The 18,747-nt window shown below is 32.6% G+C and overlaps 1 protein-coding gene across 1 annotated transcript; it reads right to left on the reverse strand.

Moving 5' to 3' along the window:
* Positions 1–1,539: 1,539 nt before the first annotated feature.
* LOC143079591 (monocarboxylate transporter 12-like) lies at positions 1,540–13,013 on the reverse strand. The gene is made up of 5 exons (XM_076255009.1): positions 12,898–13,013; positions 9,002–9,145; positions 8,216–8,359; positions 3,335–4,141; positions 1,540–1,855 (listed from the first exon to the last, which is right to left on the reverse strand). The coding sequence occupies exons 1-5, from the start codon at positions 12,941–12,943 to the stop codon at positions 1,680–1,682; spliced, it is 1,317 nt and encodes a 438-aa protein (XP_076111124.1). The 5' UTR covers positions 12,944–13,013; the 3' UTR covers positions 1,540–1,679.
* Between the last annotated feature and the right edge of the window lie 5,734 nt (positions 13,014–18,747).

Genomic DNA, 18,747 nt, shown 5'->3' on the forward strand with positions numbered 1-18,747 from the left:
AAGCGCCTGTGATTGGAAATTTATTAGGACATACCTAGAAAGTTGTCGGGTATAACGTTTTTGCTTGATACTGTGATCTTTTTTAAGTTATCATATATTCAAGTTTGTTTCATGATCATTTTATTTCCAATACCAATGTATTTTTAGTCATGCATATCATACCCGTAGCCAAAAGGGGGGGGGGTTTCGGGGGTTTCGACCCCCCTTGAAATCAAATAAGCACTGTTAAAGTCAACGTTTTGTTCAAATTGTGACTGTTAAAGTCGAGTTCATAAGTCCAACGAACCGCCCCCCCCCCCCCCCCCCCCTTGGAAATTCCTGGCTACGGGCCTGCATACAGTCTTGTATCAAGTCTATTTTCATTTGCCATGACCTTGACCTATTGATATAAAAAATGAGTTCTCGCGTAGTATTTGTAACAATTTTCCGTAGAACCTATACTGTGTGAATATATTTTATAAGACATTTTTCTTTAAAAATCAAATTTGTCGTCATTAGTTGGAAATGTACTTAAAGGTCCACATATATATGTAAATGAAGAATTTAAAATATTAAGATTGATATCAGTAAATATGAAACACGTGTTATACGATACACTATACGTGTACTGAAAAGTTAAACGAATGATTCGAATGACATTTTTATTAGAGGGTGGTTTTCGGTACATGTTTAAGAGTACATAATAAAGTTCACAGCACTTACAAGTTTTGAGAGAGTATAATTTATTCTTTGGTGCGTTAAATTCTGTTGACTATTTATTTGTTTTTCTTTTTCTAATGGCTAATGTTTTGAATTTAGGTCTCTTCTCTATATGTATATCTTATTTATTGTCTTTAAACTTGAAATCTGTCATCAGCTGGTTATTCCAATTTTTTTCAAACATACTAAGGCAGCAACCATTTGATTTTCTGGGGGGGGGGGGTATGTTTTTAAAGTCGAAAAAAAACCATAGCCCCCCAGAAAATCAAATGGTTGCTGCCTAACTATATTTCTATATCTAAACCAAGCTCTCAAAATTGTTTTGGCTCTATCAGATTTATTGTTTGTTGCTTATCGTCCATTGGCAAATTGTGTCATGCAGATTAAGGTTGAGGCTCTCTCAGAAGAATTCAATACGTAATGTCGAGGTTTAGTATTCAGAATCATATGTACGTTTGTAACGTTTGTGATGCATCTTGGGTAATTTGGGCAAAGATGAAAAGCAAATGTGATTTCAAATAGAGCAGAACTGGTGAAATACTTAATTTAATTCCGCATTTTGCAATCTATGATGCCAACGCGAATAAATTCGTTGAATCTTACCAGCCAAACTTATCATCTTTTATGACCACTAAAAATTTATTATAATGGCTGCCATTACAGCTATAACAAATATACTAGACAGTTGTAAATATTTTCATTAAGTTATGTTTTTCTTCTCACTTTTAATGATTACACACACACACACACACACAACTCTGGTTTACAGTAATGCTTAGCTTTGGTTACGACCACCGCAATTTTCTCAAAACTTAATTTTGATTATAAGTTAAACAAATATTTCAATCATTAAGGTTTTATTTACTAACTCATCATTAATGCTCTGGCATTTTAACATTCTGTAAAAAAGAGCTTTCTCCAGAAAGAGGGTTTATGCGTCAGAAGGCGAGGAGAAAATTATATTAGACTATAGCATTCGATTATTTTATCATGGGAATGCTCTCTTTGTCGTCATCTGTTGGATTTTGTGATTCCTTAGTTTGGTATTTTGAGTAGTATGAGAAACCAGTATATGCAAATACAGCAGCCATCACTTGTGAGCCTCCGAGAAAATAAAATGACGCGTCCCATGTTCCTGTCATGTCTTCTAACCAACCTGTAAATAAAGAGAAAAATAGTAGCGTAAATAATTTCGTTTTACAGAATTTAAAGAACTATGGGTAATCTTGGTACAAAAATTTAAAAAATAACGTCACATCCATTGTTTATGGCAGTTTAAATCAATCACAACTATTTGGTGTACGTTTTTGAGAACAATGCAAAAAATGTCTGATTATGAAACGGCGAATTGCCAGTTGCCGCTTCTTGTTATCTATATCAAAAATATTTAACCGTAACCGGATACAAATTATGTTAGCAAAAGACAAAATGTATATTGCTACAACGTGAGATTCTTGACAGTTTTAAAAATAAGATTTTCTTATAACAGGATTTTTTTTTCATACAAAACAACAAGACTTAAACACATTCGGAGATAAAATTAAAAAGTACGAAATGTACGTCAATCGCAAGTATAAATCCACGTGCAACGGACCTAATACGTAGAACTTTAGGACAGCTGAATAATTTACATCTAATTGATTTGTATTCACCCAAAACGTAGAGATCCGATTATTAAAGTTTGTCTTCATTCATATTCAAAGGTTTCAACACTTTTTGCCACACAAAAATGGCAAAAGTTCAAACCATTTTTTATGTATTCTGTAGATTTTAAAAGCATCGAAAAACAGTTGACAGCCTCCAAATTGCACCGATGTTTTCGCTGTTTAGCATTAGTTGATATTAAGGAATGTCCTACAACAGATTACTAGGTTACCTGTCGAAAAATAACGTATTACGGAGGTAGAGTCGGTAATATGAAAATTGACTAGTTTCTCGAACGAGGCTCTTGCTCAGTCTTTTTAACATGACCTGGTAAAAAATATATCGCACCACGGTCAACAGTTAGCGTGCCTAGTCCTTTTGGACAATTAATTTTTCTAATTATATGGTAATTTACCCCTTTCCGAACCCATTGTATAAACAAATTTAATCAACTTTGGGTTGCCAGTGATCTCAGAAGACGATTGGATGAATTTGAGGGTCATAACCTTTAACTGCAAACTGAAGGAATCAAAATATGCTAACAGGTGTTAATGAAATTGACAACTTCGTGGAATGTGGAAAAGACTTGATGGGGATTTTCGTTTAACAAAACATGAAAATTTATTCTAATCATTAGAGAAACAGATTCTTACATAGTTACTCGTGGATTATCGGATTTATCCAATCTCGTTGTTTAATTATAAATTATAAAATTGATAATTAAACTATCTCGATTAGAAATATCCGATAATCCACTGGTATAAATGTAAGAATATATATTTATCCAGAACATATCCCATTTATCATAGACTTCATGACCGTTGACACATTGTTAGTCCTATTGTAGGACGAAGAAAAGAATTCATTCAATAAATCAATAATATTTATGAAATTGTTATATTTATTGAATATAATCTATTGCAAATCTTTCTCTTAGAGCAACATACTTACGATTTAAAGGCACATTTTAAGCTACATATATTACACTTACCACTCAAAGGAAATCCAAGTAGGCAAAATGTGTCGTTTAATAAAAGTGACAGCGCAAAGGCAGGTGTCAGAACTTGTAAATTTGTTGCTGATATTATCATTAATGGAATCAACGTTACAACTGATCCCGGGACTAATCCGAAATATATACAGTAGAAATAGTTCATCCAAACGGCATCAAAAAACGGAAAAACAATACAAAATATGCCACTGATAATCATACTTCCGGTGAAAAGAATTTCCGGTTTTACGTATTTCTTGTCTATTATCAAACCAACAAGAATTCTACCAGTCAGCTCACCAACACCGGAAGTTGTTAATATTTTAACAATGTTTGAATTTTCAACACCTCGTGATCGTAAATGTGGTGGAATAATCACAAAATTCCCAACATATCCCAGAATCGCAAATGAAAAGGCAAATGCATAGAATATAAATGTTCGACTTTTAAGTATTGATTTGAAAATTTTAATGGAGTCAAAGAAACAACTCGTTGTTTTACCTAAAATACCGTCTGACGTTGTAAAGTTTTTAGAATTATGCACAATTGTGTTTTTTACTTTTGAAAATAATTCAGGCTGCTTGAATATAACACTGCCAACACAAAGATTTAGACAAAAACCACCAAGAACAATTAAACCTCCATGTAACCCGTATACATCAAATACAGTTCTGTACAAAACAGGAAGAACTATTGTAGAGACACCACTTGCAGCTCCAACTATACCGTTTGCCAAAGCTTTCTTTTTGTGGAAATAATAATTGACAATTGTCACTGATGGCGAGTAAACAAATCCAAAACCAATCCCTGGAAAATAAGCAAACTCTAATAATTAAAATAATCATCTTGATATTTGAGTTTCATTTCTGTTTGACAGTGAAACTTCTGCAAGCTTTTAAGTAACATACAATTTGTCTGGTATGCTAAACTGAATTGATGGTCATGTGTGACCTATAGTTGTTAATTTCTATATCATTTGGTCTCTTGTGGAGATTTTTTTTATTGACAATCACATGTACATCTTTTTTTTATTATTCATGAGATAAATCGGTCTGCTTAGCAGGGGCGGATGCAGGAATTTTCGAAAGAGGGGGGTGCTAACCAAGGGCACCCAGGGCAAGGGGGGGGGGTGCAAAACATATGTCCCGATACAAATGCATTGATCGGCAAAAATAAAGGGGGGGGTGCGCACCCCCGGAACCCCCCCTGGATCCGCCACTGCTTAATACAATTAATCTTCCGACAAGACATGGATAGTGGCAAACTCCCAATCTATTACATGTACAATTAAAAGGCATTCTTATCAGTGGCGTAGCCAGGGTTGGAACGATGTGGATGCAAACTGTCGCCGAGCGGAACGAGGCGAAAAATTTTTGGGACTTTTTGATGAAGAAAATTAAATTTTTCCTGTATGCATGTCAGTGTATTCCCCTAGAATCCGACACTGGTTAGATCGTTTAATTTCAAAATACCCACCAGTATACATTATATTTCCAACAGAACAATACTACCATCATTAAATTCAGAAATATTTATAAATGTAAAAGTTTCACACCAAATCTTATATTTGACATCTCAAAAACAAACCTATTTAATACAGCGGCACTTCTGTATATGGAACTTCGGAATATAGGAACCGAAGTGACACTCCCTCCTTTCCTGGAATTTGAGCCTCCCAAAGAGGTTTTTGATTACTTGTCTTAACTCATTGCTGCGAGAGGATATGGAAATACCGGTCGTCCATCCGTCCAGTCTTGTTAGCGCTGTCATTTGTACAATTCTTGCTAAATTTTTGTGAAACTTATATCATCATGCAGCAATGTCTTTCACACATGTGAGTATAAATCCTGATCAAATATTTTTAACCAATATATGCCCCTTGGAAATATAAATTATAAATACAAATCTCATTGTATTTGTTTGGAAGCTTTTTTCTCGTGATGTAAATTTAAAAAAAAAAAGAAAAAGTGCGCATGCTTTGTTTAGTTTTTGCACTCTTGTACATAAAAATGTATCTTGGATGCGCGGGACATTTGATCTCTGATCTTTTATTGAAAACAACATTAATATTTGTACCTAGATGGAAAAGGGTATTCGTGAGTCCTGGAATAAAAACACTTCATTACAAATAGAGTCGTCGTCTTTCGTGCCAAAGAAAAAAGTAAAATCACAAAAATACTGAACTCCAAGGAAAATTCAAAATGGAAAGTCCCCAATCAAATGAGGAAAACGATATTAGGATATGATGTTTCAGATTTTTTTATCCATCTTGTTTACACAAGGGAAAAACAACGCATACGGCTTCGGAAATGATTGGAAGCTATTCTCATTTTCTCATATACATTCGGATACCATCATGTGTATATGCTGTCAACTGTCATTATATAATTATTAAAGAATTTTTTTTTGTCAAATTGATATGGATGCTTGAGCATCTGCGCATACATGCAAGCTACGCTACTGCTTATTATATTTTTAGTCACATATAGCGGTAAAGTGCATTGCTTATTGTATTATATTATCAAAGTCAATATACTCTTTAAATGTTCTTTACATTTTCAAATAGGAGCGATACATGTCTTTAATGAAGATAGTTTTCGTATATTAGCATATCACATGGGACTCCGAGGCTACATCCATTAATTATATATGTCTTGACAGACTTCGTTTAGCTAATTTCACAACCTGCGAAAAATATATGAAGCAAATGAAAATGAAATGAATTGAATAAACAAAATATCAACACAGAATGATGCTTGAACCGTGGACAAGGCCAATAGCTTTGAATGATACTGAGGTTATAAGAATGTATTTGGTAGGAACATAAATCAATCCTGATAAAAGGTTACCGATGGATTCGTTCAAAGTTCTTTCTAAAACAGATCGCGACATTATTCAAAAATATGTCATGTATTGAATATCGCTTGTACGATCGGATACACGTATTTATTTAGAGGCCAGCAAAGAACCACCCCGAATGCGGGATTATTCTCGCTTCGTTGAAGACCCATTGGTGACCTTCTGCTGTCTTCTGCACTCTGGTCAGGTTGTTGTCTCTTTGACATATTCCCCATTTTCATTCTATTTTTTTGTTTACCTTTATGGTTATACGGATACGTTTAACCTTACGTTAAAGGAACGATCTTGCTAATGGACGAGAAAGCTCAAGATAAACAAATTGTACATTTTAGCTAATCTTTTCGGGATGAAGGGCATGACATTAATAATTTCACTGAAACAAAAGGATAATTTGTTTTGTCATCTATTAGAATGAATTAATGTTACGTGTTGCTCCGGTATTTGACGTCGGCTGCATATAGAACTAATTGCATAACAGTGTGGTCGACAGTAAAACGTTTGTAGGTTGTAACTTGTTTGTCAACGGCTATGATTTTATGCTCCACCCAGTCTGTCAGAGGCCTTCCAGTGGGGATTGAAATATTCACTTGTTACACATTCCGATACATAAAATGAAACTTTCTTTTTACAAAGCTTGAAAGGAATTTGTTTTAAATATTTATTATAATCATCACATACAACCGTGTCATTTATAAGAATAATAATGTTCAGAGATGATATTATTTAATAATAATAAAAAAATCGGTTTATCCATTGTAAAAAAAACTATTAAGTTGATGGGGTTAATTCACAAAATATCTCATTGATTAAGAGCACAACTACGGTGTGATCATTTAAGAATGGCCTACTATTTATTCAATGCGTATACATGTGGGTTTTGTTTGTGAAGAGTTCTGGATAATTAAAAAATCATTTGATTTCTTTGTTTAATACCATAAAACGATTCATTCTTTCAGATATTTGTCACTTTGCCTTATCTTCAAGTCCAACACAATTTCTCACGTTTCTTACAAAACTTATATTCTTGTGATGTATTCTTTTGTTGAAAAAAAAATGTATAGATATAGATAGATATAGGAAGATGTGGTATGAGTGCCAATGAGACAACTCTTCTCCCAAGTAATAATTCATAAAAGTAAACCATTATAGGTCAAGGTACGACCTGCAACACGGAGCCTTGGCTCACACCGAACAGCAAGTTATAGAGGGCCCCAAAACTACTCGTATAAAACCATTCAAACGGGAAAACCAACGAGAAACGATAAACACATATGAACTACATAAACAGACGACATCATGCATTGTAACTTTTAAAGCCAATTAAGTAAAAAAAAATAATCTGAAAGAACGTGCGATATCATATTAGGAAAACTGATGGTCAAACCATAACAAAAAATCAAGTAAAGAATTTTAAGTATTCAACCTTTATAGCTTGCTGTTCGGTGTGAGCCAAGACTCCGTGTTGAAGGCCATTTTTATTTATTTTCAAATTACAAAGGTTATTCCTGATTAGTATTTTTAATTATTTTATTTAGGCGTTTAGAACCTTTGGTGACCTCACAGTTTAAATTTCTATGATAAGTACGTCGTGAGCAGTGGGCATTACAGACGAACGTTCACCTAATTTTCCCCAGTCAATGAATGGCCATAGCTACACTGTTATGAATTTCATTCTATTTGAAATATTCTGTTCAATATATTCATTACTTGTCTCCATGTCTTTATTTTGAAAGCTGAAATTGAATAATTGAGGCGATGACTTTGAACCCACATACAAATACCCGGCCTTCCGGAGCATTTGATATTCCTGCTGGAAGAATCTGTATTGTTTAAAGCTGCATTTCAATATGTTTCTGCTTGTACAAATGTATGTGTGTACAAATTATAGACTATATTTAGTATGGATCAGTGGGACAGCACATAACAAACATCATAAATTAATTGGAAATTCTATCCAATTCTTTCTAGATCTTTAATCATATGATATGCTGTCCACCTCAACCATTATATCATTTCATATACCTGCAATTATACCGTATGTAAGGTATAACATATCAGGATTTGTTGTAAAACCACTGATGGTTATCCCTAAACCAACAATAATACTACCAGTAAAAGTGACGACTCTGAACGAATACGTCGTACTCAGAAGTCCGGCCAGTGGACCTGGAACAGAAAAAAAAAGTTATGAAAATGTAAAATCTTATATTGAAACGGTCTTGAGAATATTATGTGTACGAGAAGAAATGCTTTCAATGTAATTGAAAATAGATCTATGATTTCGTTAGTCGAGTAAGTCAATGTCAATCCAAGGTGAAAACCACGGGAGAGGGAGGGGTATCACTACCTATATGAAGTTATGAACAGATGTGCCGCTGGAATGGGTCTTTTTTTGACACATCTAGTTTATCAATTTTATTTTGAAATCAAGTCAAGATGTTAAAAAAATAATATCTGATAACTGAGGAATATGTGAATGGGTTATGATTTTGCCATGAAATATTTTTACGGGTCAGGATTTCTCAAGACCACAATATCTGAATGGGGGACGTTTTTAAATCCCAGAGCTCTGCACATCTGTACCAAAAAACACATGTTGAGACCCCCGTCGTGAAAACAATATAAATAATTGAAGATGCACTGACAAGGTACTATAAACTTATCATGTTGTCATATGAATAAATATACACTATTTACTGATTGATTATCTAAGAATTTACATAATTTTTTTTCAACTTTCAACGTATGCGTGTGTATGTGTGTGTGTGTTTTTTTGTTTTTGTTTTGAACAATTCTACATTAACTTACTGACAGCTGCCATAATGAATATCTGTAGACTGTTTATGAATGCAGTTCTTCCTGCTGCGCTGTCATATGTTTCTAGTAGCTCTGAATAAAGCATTCCGAACAGCTTCATTACGCCGACTGAGATGAAATAATTAATACTCGATCCTGCAATAAAAATATTTGCCACTTTAATATGAGAATAATGAAAAGTGGGGCAAGGTAAATAATTAATAAGGCGACTATCAATCAAAATTCGAAGAAAAGCATATAATTTGGATGACTTAATAGTATTCAGATGTTATAATGTTGATGACGTATGTGCTCGCAACGTTGTGTTTTTTGCATTGCATGCGTATTCATTTGTAGTGTAAACTAATGTTATTATAAAGCAACAATCTGGGTCACATAAATTCGACAATCAAAAACCAAATTTAATCAATCAAATATATCTTCTAAATGTGTATAAGACAGTAGTCTTACAGGGACCAGTATTTATATAATATAGTATTTCATTGCATCTAAGAAATTTGAAATAGGGCTTCAAACTTCTTGAAATCAGCGAACATCTGCAAAAAAAACGGTCATAATAGTCTTATATGGTAACACGTCATCAATGTTTAGGTACGATCCACATGATCTGATTATAACCCTGCTTTGACAAAGATAAAGACATTTCAAACATTGATTGCTGTTATTGAAAGTATTGTAAGTACACTGGATTCAGTTCAAAACCATTTTCATTATTTAGTCTGTTGCAAAAATTGCTTAAATCATAATTGAATCCATATATAGTCTTCAATCATTTCAATTAAATATAATACATGTAATGATGTATGCAAAAACAATAGATATTTTCAAACAATAGATTAACGCCAACATTTTTACACTTGCTTGAAGCAAACTTAGTGTGACCAAATCTGAGGTTTAAAAGCAATATTTATGTTAACAAAATAAATGTTTCGAAACTATGACAGAAATAGAAAAATACTACAGTAAAAAAAAGGCCAAAAGTGCAACCACTTACAATGTAATGTTAAAGATAAACGTGAAAACAATTAAGGTATTAAAAATGACAAAAGAAGACATTCTTCGTGTTGTGCATTTAAAATTGTATTTCAGTCACAATCAATAACTACTTTATTTGTTCAAAAATGTAACAAGCTAGTTTGGAATACTCACACACTTATTCAAGAATAAAACAAGGAATGGTCTACGAATATTCAAGACTTATGTGGTACATAACTGTGATGTGCATTATATCTGCCACTGGATATTAAACATCTATTTACCCTTTCCATTCTTACAAGATTTTCAATTACTTTTCAAACTTATTAGAGGCTTCCGTGACCGAGATGTCTAGATATCCCAAATTCATGTATTTGTTTTTGATGTTATATTTGTTGTTCTTATAGGATTTGGTCTAGTGCTTAGTCCGTTTCTGTGTGTGTGTGTGTGTGTGTGTGTTACATTTTGGTGTTGTGTCGTTGTTCTACTCTTATATTTGATGTGTTTCCCTCGGTTTTAGTTTGTTACCCCGATTTTGCTTTTTGTCCATAGATTTATGAGTTTTGAACAGCGGTATACTACTGTTGCCTTTATTTAATAGTTCATCTGCTGTATCATTAGACTGTTAACATTGGGACAAGTCTGAACTAGCGTTTGTTTATATGAATGCTCATTGATCTATGATCTGTGTCTTTGACTCTCAAGTAATCATTTTCCCGCTTAGTGTGGATCTTGTATGCCTAGCCCTTTCTAACCGTGTTTTACAATTTGTTCTATGATTGTTTTATGATACGACACATCCAGGATAGGAACAGACTTGTTCACAGACTTGTTTGGCGATATTTGTTAACATTTCCATATAAGCGGGAGGGTTAGTTCGCCTTATTACCAGGTACAACCCACATGTCTTTCCTAAAATGTCGACGTCCTGTTTAAAGTCACGGCAGTTGTTATTTGAATAGTACCTTTCCATTTATGATGGCGTTTGCTTTTGTTGCACTTCCGTGTTTCTGTGTATCCGTTGTTTTCGTCTTCTAGTCGATGTGTTCCTCTCAATTTAAGTGTGTTATACGGATTTGTTTTTTCTCTCAATCGAATTATGACGTTTGAAGAGCGGTATACTACTGTTGCCATTATCTAACCAGCTACATTGAATATGCTTGTGTCTATCACAAGAAAGGAGCCCAATAGTGTGCTATTTGTAGTTGTTTGTCGTCTGTTATAGCTGTGTATCTCTAAATGTCATAAACTTTATGAAGACTGTACGTTGAGAAGTAGTTTTGTCTATCAATATCGTCTTGTCTTTCATTTATTTTATAAGACGGGAAAAGTGCCATTGCCTCAAATTGTCTAAATGCAGTAAGACTTTCTAAAGATGTTTTGGAGTGATAAATTTGGAATCAAATATTAATTGTGTCTTTTTTGCTGTCATTAAAATGATACCTTGTAACTGTTTTTGTCCATTCATTTGATGTGTTTTAGCAGTTGATTTTGCAATTTGATTAAGAACTTTCCGTTTGGAATTTGCCTTGGGGTTCAGTATTTATGTGATTTTACTTTTACTTATGAGTTTCTGTACTATCTTATCTTTGTTTGGTTTAATTGCCACAAATCTTTCGCTGATAAACGATAACAATTATATATCAATTAAATAACAATATAAATATATATGAGTTATATACTGCTTACAAGAAACAAGTTAGCGAGTTATATATCTGAATTTTGAGTAGATTGTCTTTTGTTGGATTGTGTATCATTGATAATCATACCACATATCTTTATATATATATTTCATAAGTATATATCTATAAAGGCAACAGTAGTGTACCGCTGTTCAATTAGATACACTTATCTATACTATTAAACGAGAAGACCTCATTTTGTGTGTCGCTTCTCTTCTTTCCAGAATAAATTAATCAACACGCCTCTGTGTCCTATAGGTACAGTGCATAGTCACATTTGTCATCCATTCATATGATTATTCAGATTGAGTTGTTTTAGGAGAAACACGAGAAAAAAGGTATCCGGATATTGTCCCGTCATTGGACGAAATTTTAAGTCAGATTGGACTTCCGGTTTGCGTTTTTCTGTATACTTTGAACATACATAATTTCATACTACGAATAAAGTGTATTTTCAGAATTTTATCTGCTATCATTTTTAAGTTTACTATCCACGGCGGTCACATAGTTTATTAAATAGAGAGGGTCTGTATACTATATCAATGATCACCATGGATCGATTAGTAAACTTATAATTAAAAGTAAATACGCTTTATTTATATAGTAATGAATGTCTATAATATACAGATAAGCGCTAAAATTATTCATGTGAAGTTTTGATACCCTTTCTGAAATTCTCCAGTCATTAAATCTTTTATAAAATTCATTGATTACAAAAAAAAAGAAGATGTGGTAGGATTGCCATGTTGAGACAACTCTCCACAAGAGACCAAAATTACACAGAAATTAACAACTATAGGTCACCGTACGGCCTTCAACAAAGAGCAAAGCCCATACCACATACTCAGCTTCAAAAGGCTCCGAAATGACAATGTAAAACAATGCAAACTAGAAAACTAGCGGCCTTATTTATGTACAAAAAATGAACGAAAAACAAATATTTAACACATAAACAAACGACAATTACTGAATAACAGGCTCCTTACTTAAATGTTCATAACATACTAAATGAATGTTCATATTGAAATTGATAGAAAACCAAAAATTGGGAACTTTGGGAAAAAACATTTTCCTGTCCACAATGACCTATGACATGATACTTTTGCTGAAATTCTCCAGTCATTCTGTATGTTACAAAATTCTTCCAACAACACTTCACATACTTTAAATTACGCACTGAATGCCTGCGATTTCGCGGGTGTGTTCTAGTATACAGTTATAATAACGTACCGATCAAAATCATCCATGAATATCCACTATCTTTCTTGTCTGTCATGATTTTCTGTTGTTTTAAAACTCCTTTGTTTTACAACTAGCATCCATTTTTACCGTAAGTAATACCTACATACAATTTAAATCATGTACAGTGCATCTACATGTATGGTGATCTGATTGAGAAGTGTGCCACAGAATTCATTACTTAATTACTTATGCAAGGACTAACATCGTAAATGGTCCTACATCCATGTGATTCATGACACAACAAATAATGTTCCATAAATTAAGTATATCAGATATCATTAATCGTCTATTGTATAAGCTATCGAATACGCTAATTTAAGAAAGTATGCATTTATTTTAAATACGCTCAGAAACATTATAAATAATGAAAGTAGTGTAGCAGACTGTATGAGTTAGTACTAATCATTTTGGTAAAATTTAACGTTTATAATTAAAGTAACTATCAGTTATTATTTGGTTTTCGTCGTAAGGTTCATTTTGGTCATTTAAGCTCGTCACGGAAGATATTATAATAATACACAAACTAACAAGTTCAGTGTAGAGAGTTGAATATAAACAAATCTTGATAAACTTGATAACCCATGCTTAAAGTGTGGAAATCGGATTCATTAAACTGAACTTCATGACAAAACAAAGATTAAAAACTAATGACTTTTTTTTTTTACCACAGATGACGAGAGTTAAAATATAATTGAAACAATAATCTCCCAAGGACATCTAATTCATACTTTTTAAAAGTGTACAATTCATTACAGTTTTGTATCCTGGTATTAATATTGCCTGATCTTTTTAAATGACATTGTATTATGATTTAAAAAAAATAAATGATTGCAAACTTAGTATAAAAACTTTGGCGCATTACCTTGAAGCATCCCAATGACAACTATCGATTTTCTGGTAAATGATCATTCCTAATCGGATGGTTTTAACAAAAATCATTCCATTGAATGTCAAATTTCAACACTTATCAGTTAATTTTTAATGCTCTTATCATTAGATTGTCTCTGCATATTGTTGACGATAGTATAAAACTACAAAAACATATTGTGCTCTCGTGTCTAATCTTTCAAAACACAATTGCATGCTTTTATCGATATTGATTTCTATTTCATAGATTTTGAAATCCATCTTGCACTCGGGTACTGAAAGGTTATAGATATTTAATTCCTTTTCTAAAAAGTAAAACGCTAAAGCTTGATTATATCGTTTCGATTTTCGTTTTAGAATAGATTGTCATAGCAGCATTTGGCCAATCCTCACGGAATTTTAGTTCTTTTACGCTCTACATCTCTGTAATTTCTTTCGTCTTTTAACTTTTTGATTTGAGCGTCATTGATGATTCTTTTGTAAACAATAAATCGAGTTCAGCGTACACAATTAAAATTAAGCTTGGTATCTTTGATAAAAAAATTATTATCTTTTACGTCACTTTATTCTGTAACGTCCAGTTTTTCTTCTTCCTCTCTATTGAATGTGTATTTGTGTATTAACGTACTTATAAAAATCTGGGCTTTGATCAAACGTATTTTCGTCCTTTTAAATATTAAAATATGCTGAGTACAAAACCCCCTTTTTGTATTGTATTTTGATTACTTAAGAGTAGTATTTGAAAGGATATTTGTGGTTAACAATTTTGACGAATTATTTGCTTGAAACTTGCAATTAAATTCTTTTAGCCTATTTTTTTTTAAATATTGGTACCCTTTTAGTACAAATACCTGATCTCTTCAATAGGGATTAAGTTTAACTGTTCGAACCCTTTTAACAAACATCCTAATACAACTCCTTCTGTATTGTTTAGTATCACACTTTTACATTCACGTCAATCATAACCTTGAAACATCCAAATGGTAACTATTGAATGCTGGCATAAGATTTTTGCTAATCGGAATTAATTTTGTTTTTCATGGACCTTTTGAATATGATCAGTTTTCAATTTAATTTTAATGCTCTTATTTGATTATTATGTCGGAATGGACACAACTGATTGTTGACAATAGCCTTATACATTTTTTTATGGTCTACTCATTCAAACGATAATTACATGCACTAAGAAAAATTGGTTGTCACATATTCTAAAATCTATCGTATGAAAGACGTTAATTCCTTTAAATGTCAAAATTCACTGTCAGTTGTTAAGATTTTATATATTGATTTGCACATGTTAAATTTAATAGTTTGAGATGGTATAACTCAATTATTAATGGAAAACTATTTTTGACGGGTTTTAAAAAGTTTTCTTCTCATTTTTATCTCGCTCAACAGATTACCAAAAAGGTTAAACACACAACGTACGATAATAATAATAACAGAAAAGTAAAGGAATATACTCATGATACTGAAATATCACATACAGGTCAAAGGAAATAGAAACTATGTTTTATTTTCTTGAACACTAGCTATTAAGTTACTGTTAGTAAGGTGAGGATGCTTAACATGTTGATATTACATCATGTCTTCCTATAAGCTGATTACGATAGATATACATCCAAGAATGTTTCAAACAACAAAATGCCCCTTCGCTATTAATCATTTTTAACAATAAAATTATAACCCGTTTCAATAGTTTTATTGACAAAAAAAAAAAAGAAAAAAAAAAGGATTTCAAGAACGAACAATTTCGTAAGTTTTAAGTTGTATACTTCATATGATGATAATCAATAGACAAGTTTAAATAATAGTTCATATAAATTTTGACAAAGACAATCATACTGCCATATAAATCTGCCTAATAAAAAATGAAGGAAAGTTTAATCCAATTTATTTCACATGTATATGTTTACTTGATGTTAAAATTTTATAATGTAGCTAAACTTGTTAAAATCAGTCTAAATTTACAATAAAAACACTTTTATGCAATTAGACCCAACTGAGAAAAGTAAATTATGAAATACTGGTTAAACATCGCCATTGTACAACTATCGGGCAGGCATTTTTAACGAAATTGGGGGGCTAAATCTTGTTGGTAGCTAACTGATCCTCCCACTTTTATGACAGTTGTTCTAGTTAGGTATATAATACAGAGCTTGGTATGGGTCAACAAGTGGTCTGACTAAGTGAAACAAAAACGTATTGCATGAATTGTTTTTTGAAATCTTGAGTACAACTGTATATGTTTGTCAGTGTGCAGTTACATTTTCCGATATTTTCGTCGCTAATTTTAAAATATGTAGCAGTACAAAATAAGTCTTCATATTGTGTTCATTTGTTTCAGATATTTTGTAATCAGTCAAACTTGGTGCGATACACATCTTAAGGTTAATCTATGCCTCTGCAGTGTCCGTTCAACCTATTGTAAAGCTTTACAGGCAGATTAAGTGGGCGCTTAAACTAACGCAATTGAATCAACATTAATTAATATATAAAAAAGAAGATGTGGTATGATTGCCAATGAGACAACTATCCACAAAAAACAAAAAATGACACAGACATACATTAACAACTATAGGTTACCGTACGGCCTTCAACAATGAGCAAAGTCCATACCGTATAGTCAGCTATAAAAGGCCCCGATGTAAAACAATTCAAACGAGAAAACTAACGGCCTTATTTATGTAAAAAAATGAACAAAAAACAAATATTTAACACATAAACAAACGACAACCACTGAATATACAGGTTCCTGATGTGGGACAGGGCACATACATAAATAATGTGGCGGGGTTAAACATGTTAGCGGGATCCCAACCCTCCCCTAACCTGGGACAGTGGTATAACAGTACAACATAAGAACGAACTATAAAAATCAGTTGAAAAAGGCTTAACTCATCAGATGGACAAAAATATAAGTGGACGTGACCGAGTACTTATACATCCCGACACAAAAAGACACAATGAACAGATCTGAGAGTACTCGCAGTTATCTGACAGCTAGTTCAAAGCCACTAACAACTAATAAAAAATCATGCATCTAAGACTAACCTATCAATCCGTACACATCCAACATCCAATGGATTTAGTGTAAAGACATCATAAACAGCCAGAGAAAAACATGACCTTGTGTAATGCCAAGTTACAGGTATCGACAGATTGTAGATCCATGAATATATATATATATATAACATACTAGTAAAAATTAGTTAGCTTTTAATCTACTGATAACAAAATCAATATTTATTCCAATAAAAACAATATTCAATGATCTTATTACGGTGTTGAATAGGTAACCTTTTAGAATAAGTTTTTTTAAAGGAGCGACAAGTTTACATGGATCATTTCTAAATTTCCGGGAACGGTTAACAACATTTCCGTAAAAATGAGGATGTGCTATCCCGTTTGAAGTAAGTTTTCTACAGGTACATCCAAACTTCAAAACCAAATCTTTATATCTATGGAAAAATTTAGTAAAGGTTTTCAATAATTTATGGTAACGATATCCCTGGTGTAATAATTTACCAGTAATACATAGGTTGCGTTCGTTAAAATCAAAAACGTCACAACAGACACGGGCATAGCGAACAAGTTGTGAAATATAAACACCGTAAGATGGTGCCAAAGGAACATCACCATCTAAAAATGGAAAATTAACAATAGGAAACGAAAAATCGTCTCTTTTGTCGTAAATTTTAGTGTGGAGTTTCCCATTTAAAACCGAAATATCTAAATTCAGGAAAGGACAGTTATTACCGAATAAATTTGATTTATTTAAAGTAAGTTCCTTGGGGTAAATTTCAGCAGTATATTCAGAAAATTCTTGATTATTTAACGAAAAAATATCATCAAGATAACGGTAAGTGTTGTTGAATTTATCAATTAAATGCAATTTCGACAGGTCTTTACTGAGTTTAGTCATAAACTGTGATTCGTAACAGTACAAAAAACAAGTCTGCTATTAAAGGGGCACAATTAGTGCCCATGGAGATACCTACAACCTGTCGATAAACTTTGTTGCCGAAACGTACATAAATATTATCAAGGAGAAAATTAACAGCTTCATTCATCTCATCACACCTCCAGTAAGTATATCTAGCATATTTATCTTTCTCATTAGAGAAGAAGGTTTAAGTCATTTTAATCAAGTTATGTTCATGTAAAACATGACAATACCTTAGACAAATCACGATTCAGAAATGACTAGAATTAATCTGAGGAAAGACCAGTTGAACTCTAACGCTCGATGAAAATACCTTGAGGTATCGTAAACACCAAATGCTGAAAGTTTTTTGAAAGCGATTATTGTTCAACCGTTATAATTGAATTTTTCAATTTCAATTCATGGAACAGCAGGTAAATTTTTCCTTTTTTCCAATGTTTTAGTTTTATAATTATGTGATTGTAATTATTAAAGAAGATGTTATCTTAGGACACGAATGCCTCTGATTAAGCTTTTCAACAAACATTTGTTGGATGAACGGACGTAAATACCGGGCGACAGAAAGACCGAAGTATGGACGGCCAAGGCTAACACTTAACGCCTCCTACGGAGAGACATATAAATATGCTTGCAGTTTTTAGAGACAATTTTGATCTCAGAGATGATCTCAGATATTCTTATTGTCTTTTTACATCAATTTGTAAAAGATAGTTCTACATGCTAGTGTATGTATCTTTAACACATTATTGAAGATACAAATCATACTGCTTCAAATGGGCCTTTGGACAACCAACGTCTCTTTTGTGATGACAGAGGCCAAAATAACTGAAAATCAAAAACCTAGTACATGCACTACGACATCTACACTTTTTAACTTGAAAGCGTACCTGATAATCTATAAGTGATTAAGAACACAAGCGTCCTTAACAACCAAACCACTATCTCAAGGCTATATGCATACTCAAATAATATCTATATATATTTAATGAAATAAAGACATTTATAGATATATAATATTTTTAAAT

This window comes from Mytilus galloprovincialis, chromosome 6, assembly GCF_965363235.1.
Source record: "Mytilus galloprovincialis chromosome 6, xbMytGall1.hap1.1, whole genome shotgun sequence".
Lineage (NCBI taxonomy): Eukaryota > Metazoa > Mollusca > Bivalvia > Mytilida > Mytilidae > Mytilus > Mytilus galloprovincialis.

Coding starts and splice junctions, on each gene's coding strand:
- LOC143079591 (XM_076255009.1), bottom strand. CDS start 12,943: ATGACAGACAAGAAAGATAGTGGATATTCATGGATGATTTTGATCG. Junction 4,142..8,215: donor TACATACGGTATAATTGCAG/GTATATGAAATG, acceptor CTTATTTTCCAG/GGATTGGTTTTGGATTTGTT. Junction 1,856..3,334: donor ACTTGGATTTCCTTTGAGTG/GTAAGTGTAATA, acceptor CTTTATTTACAG/GTTGGTTAGAAGACATGACA.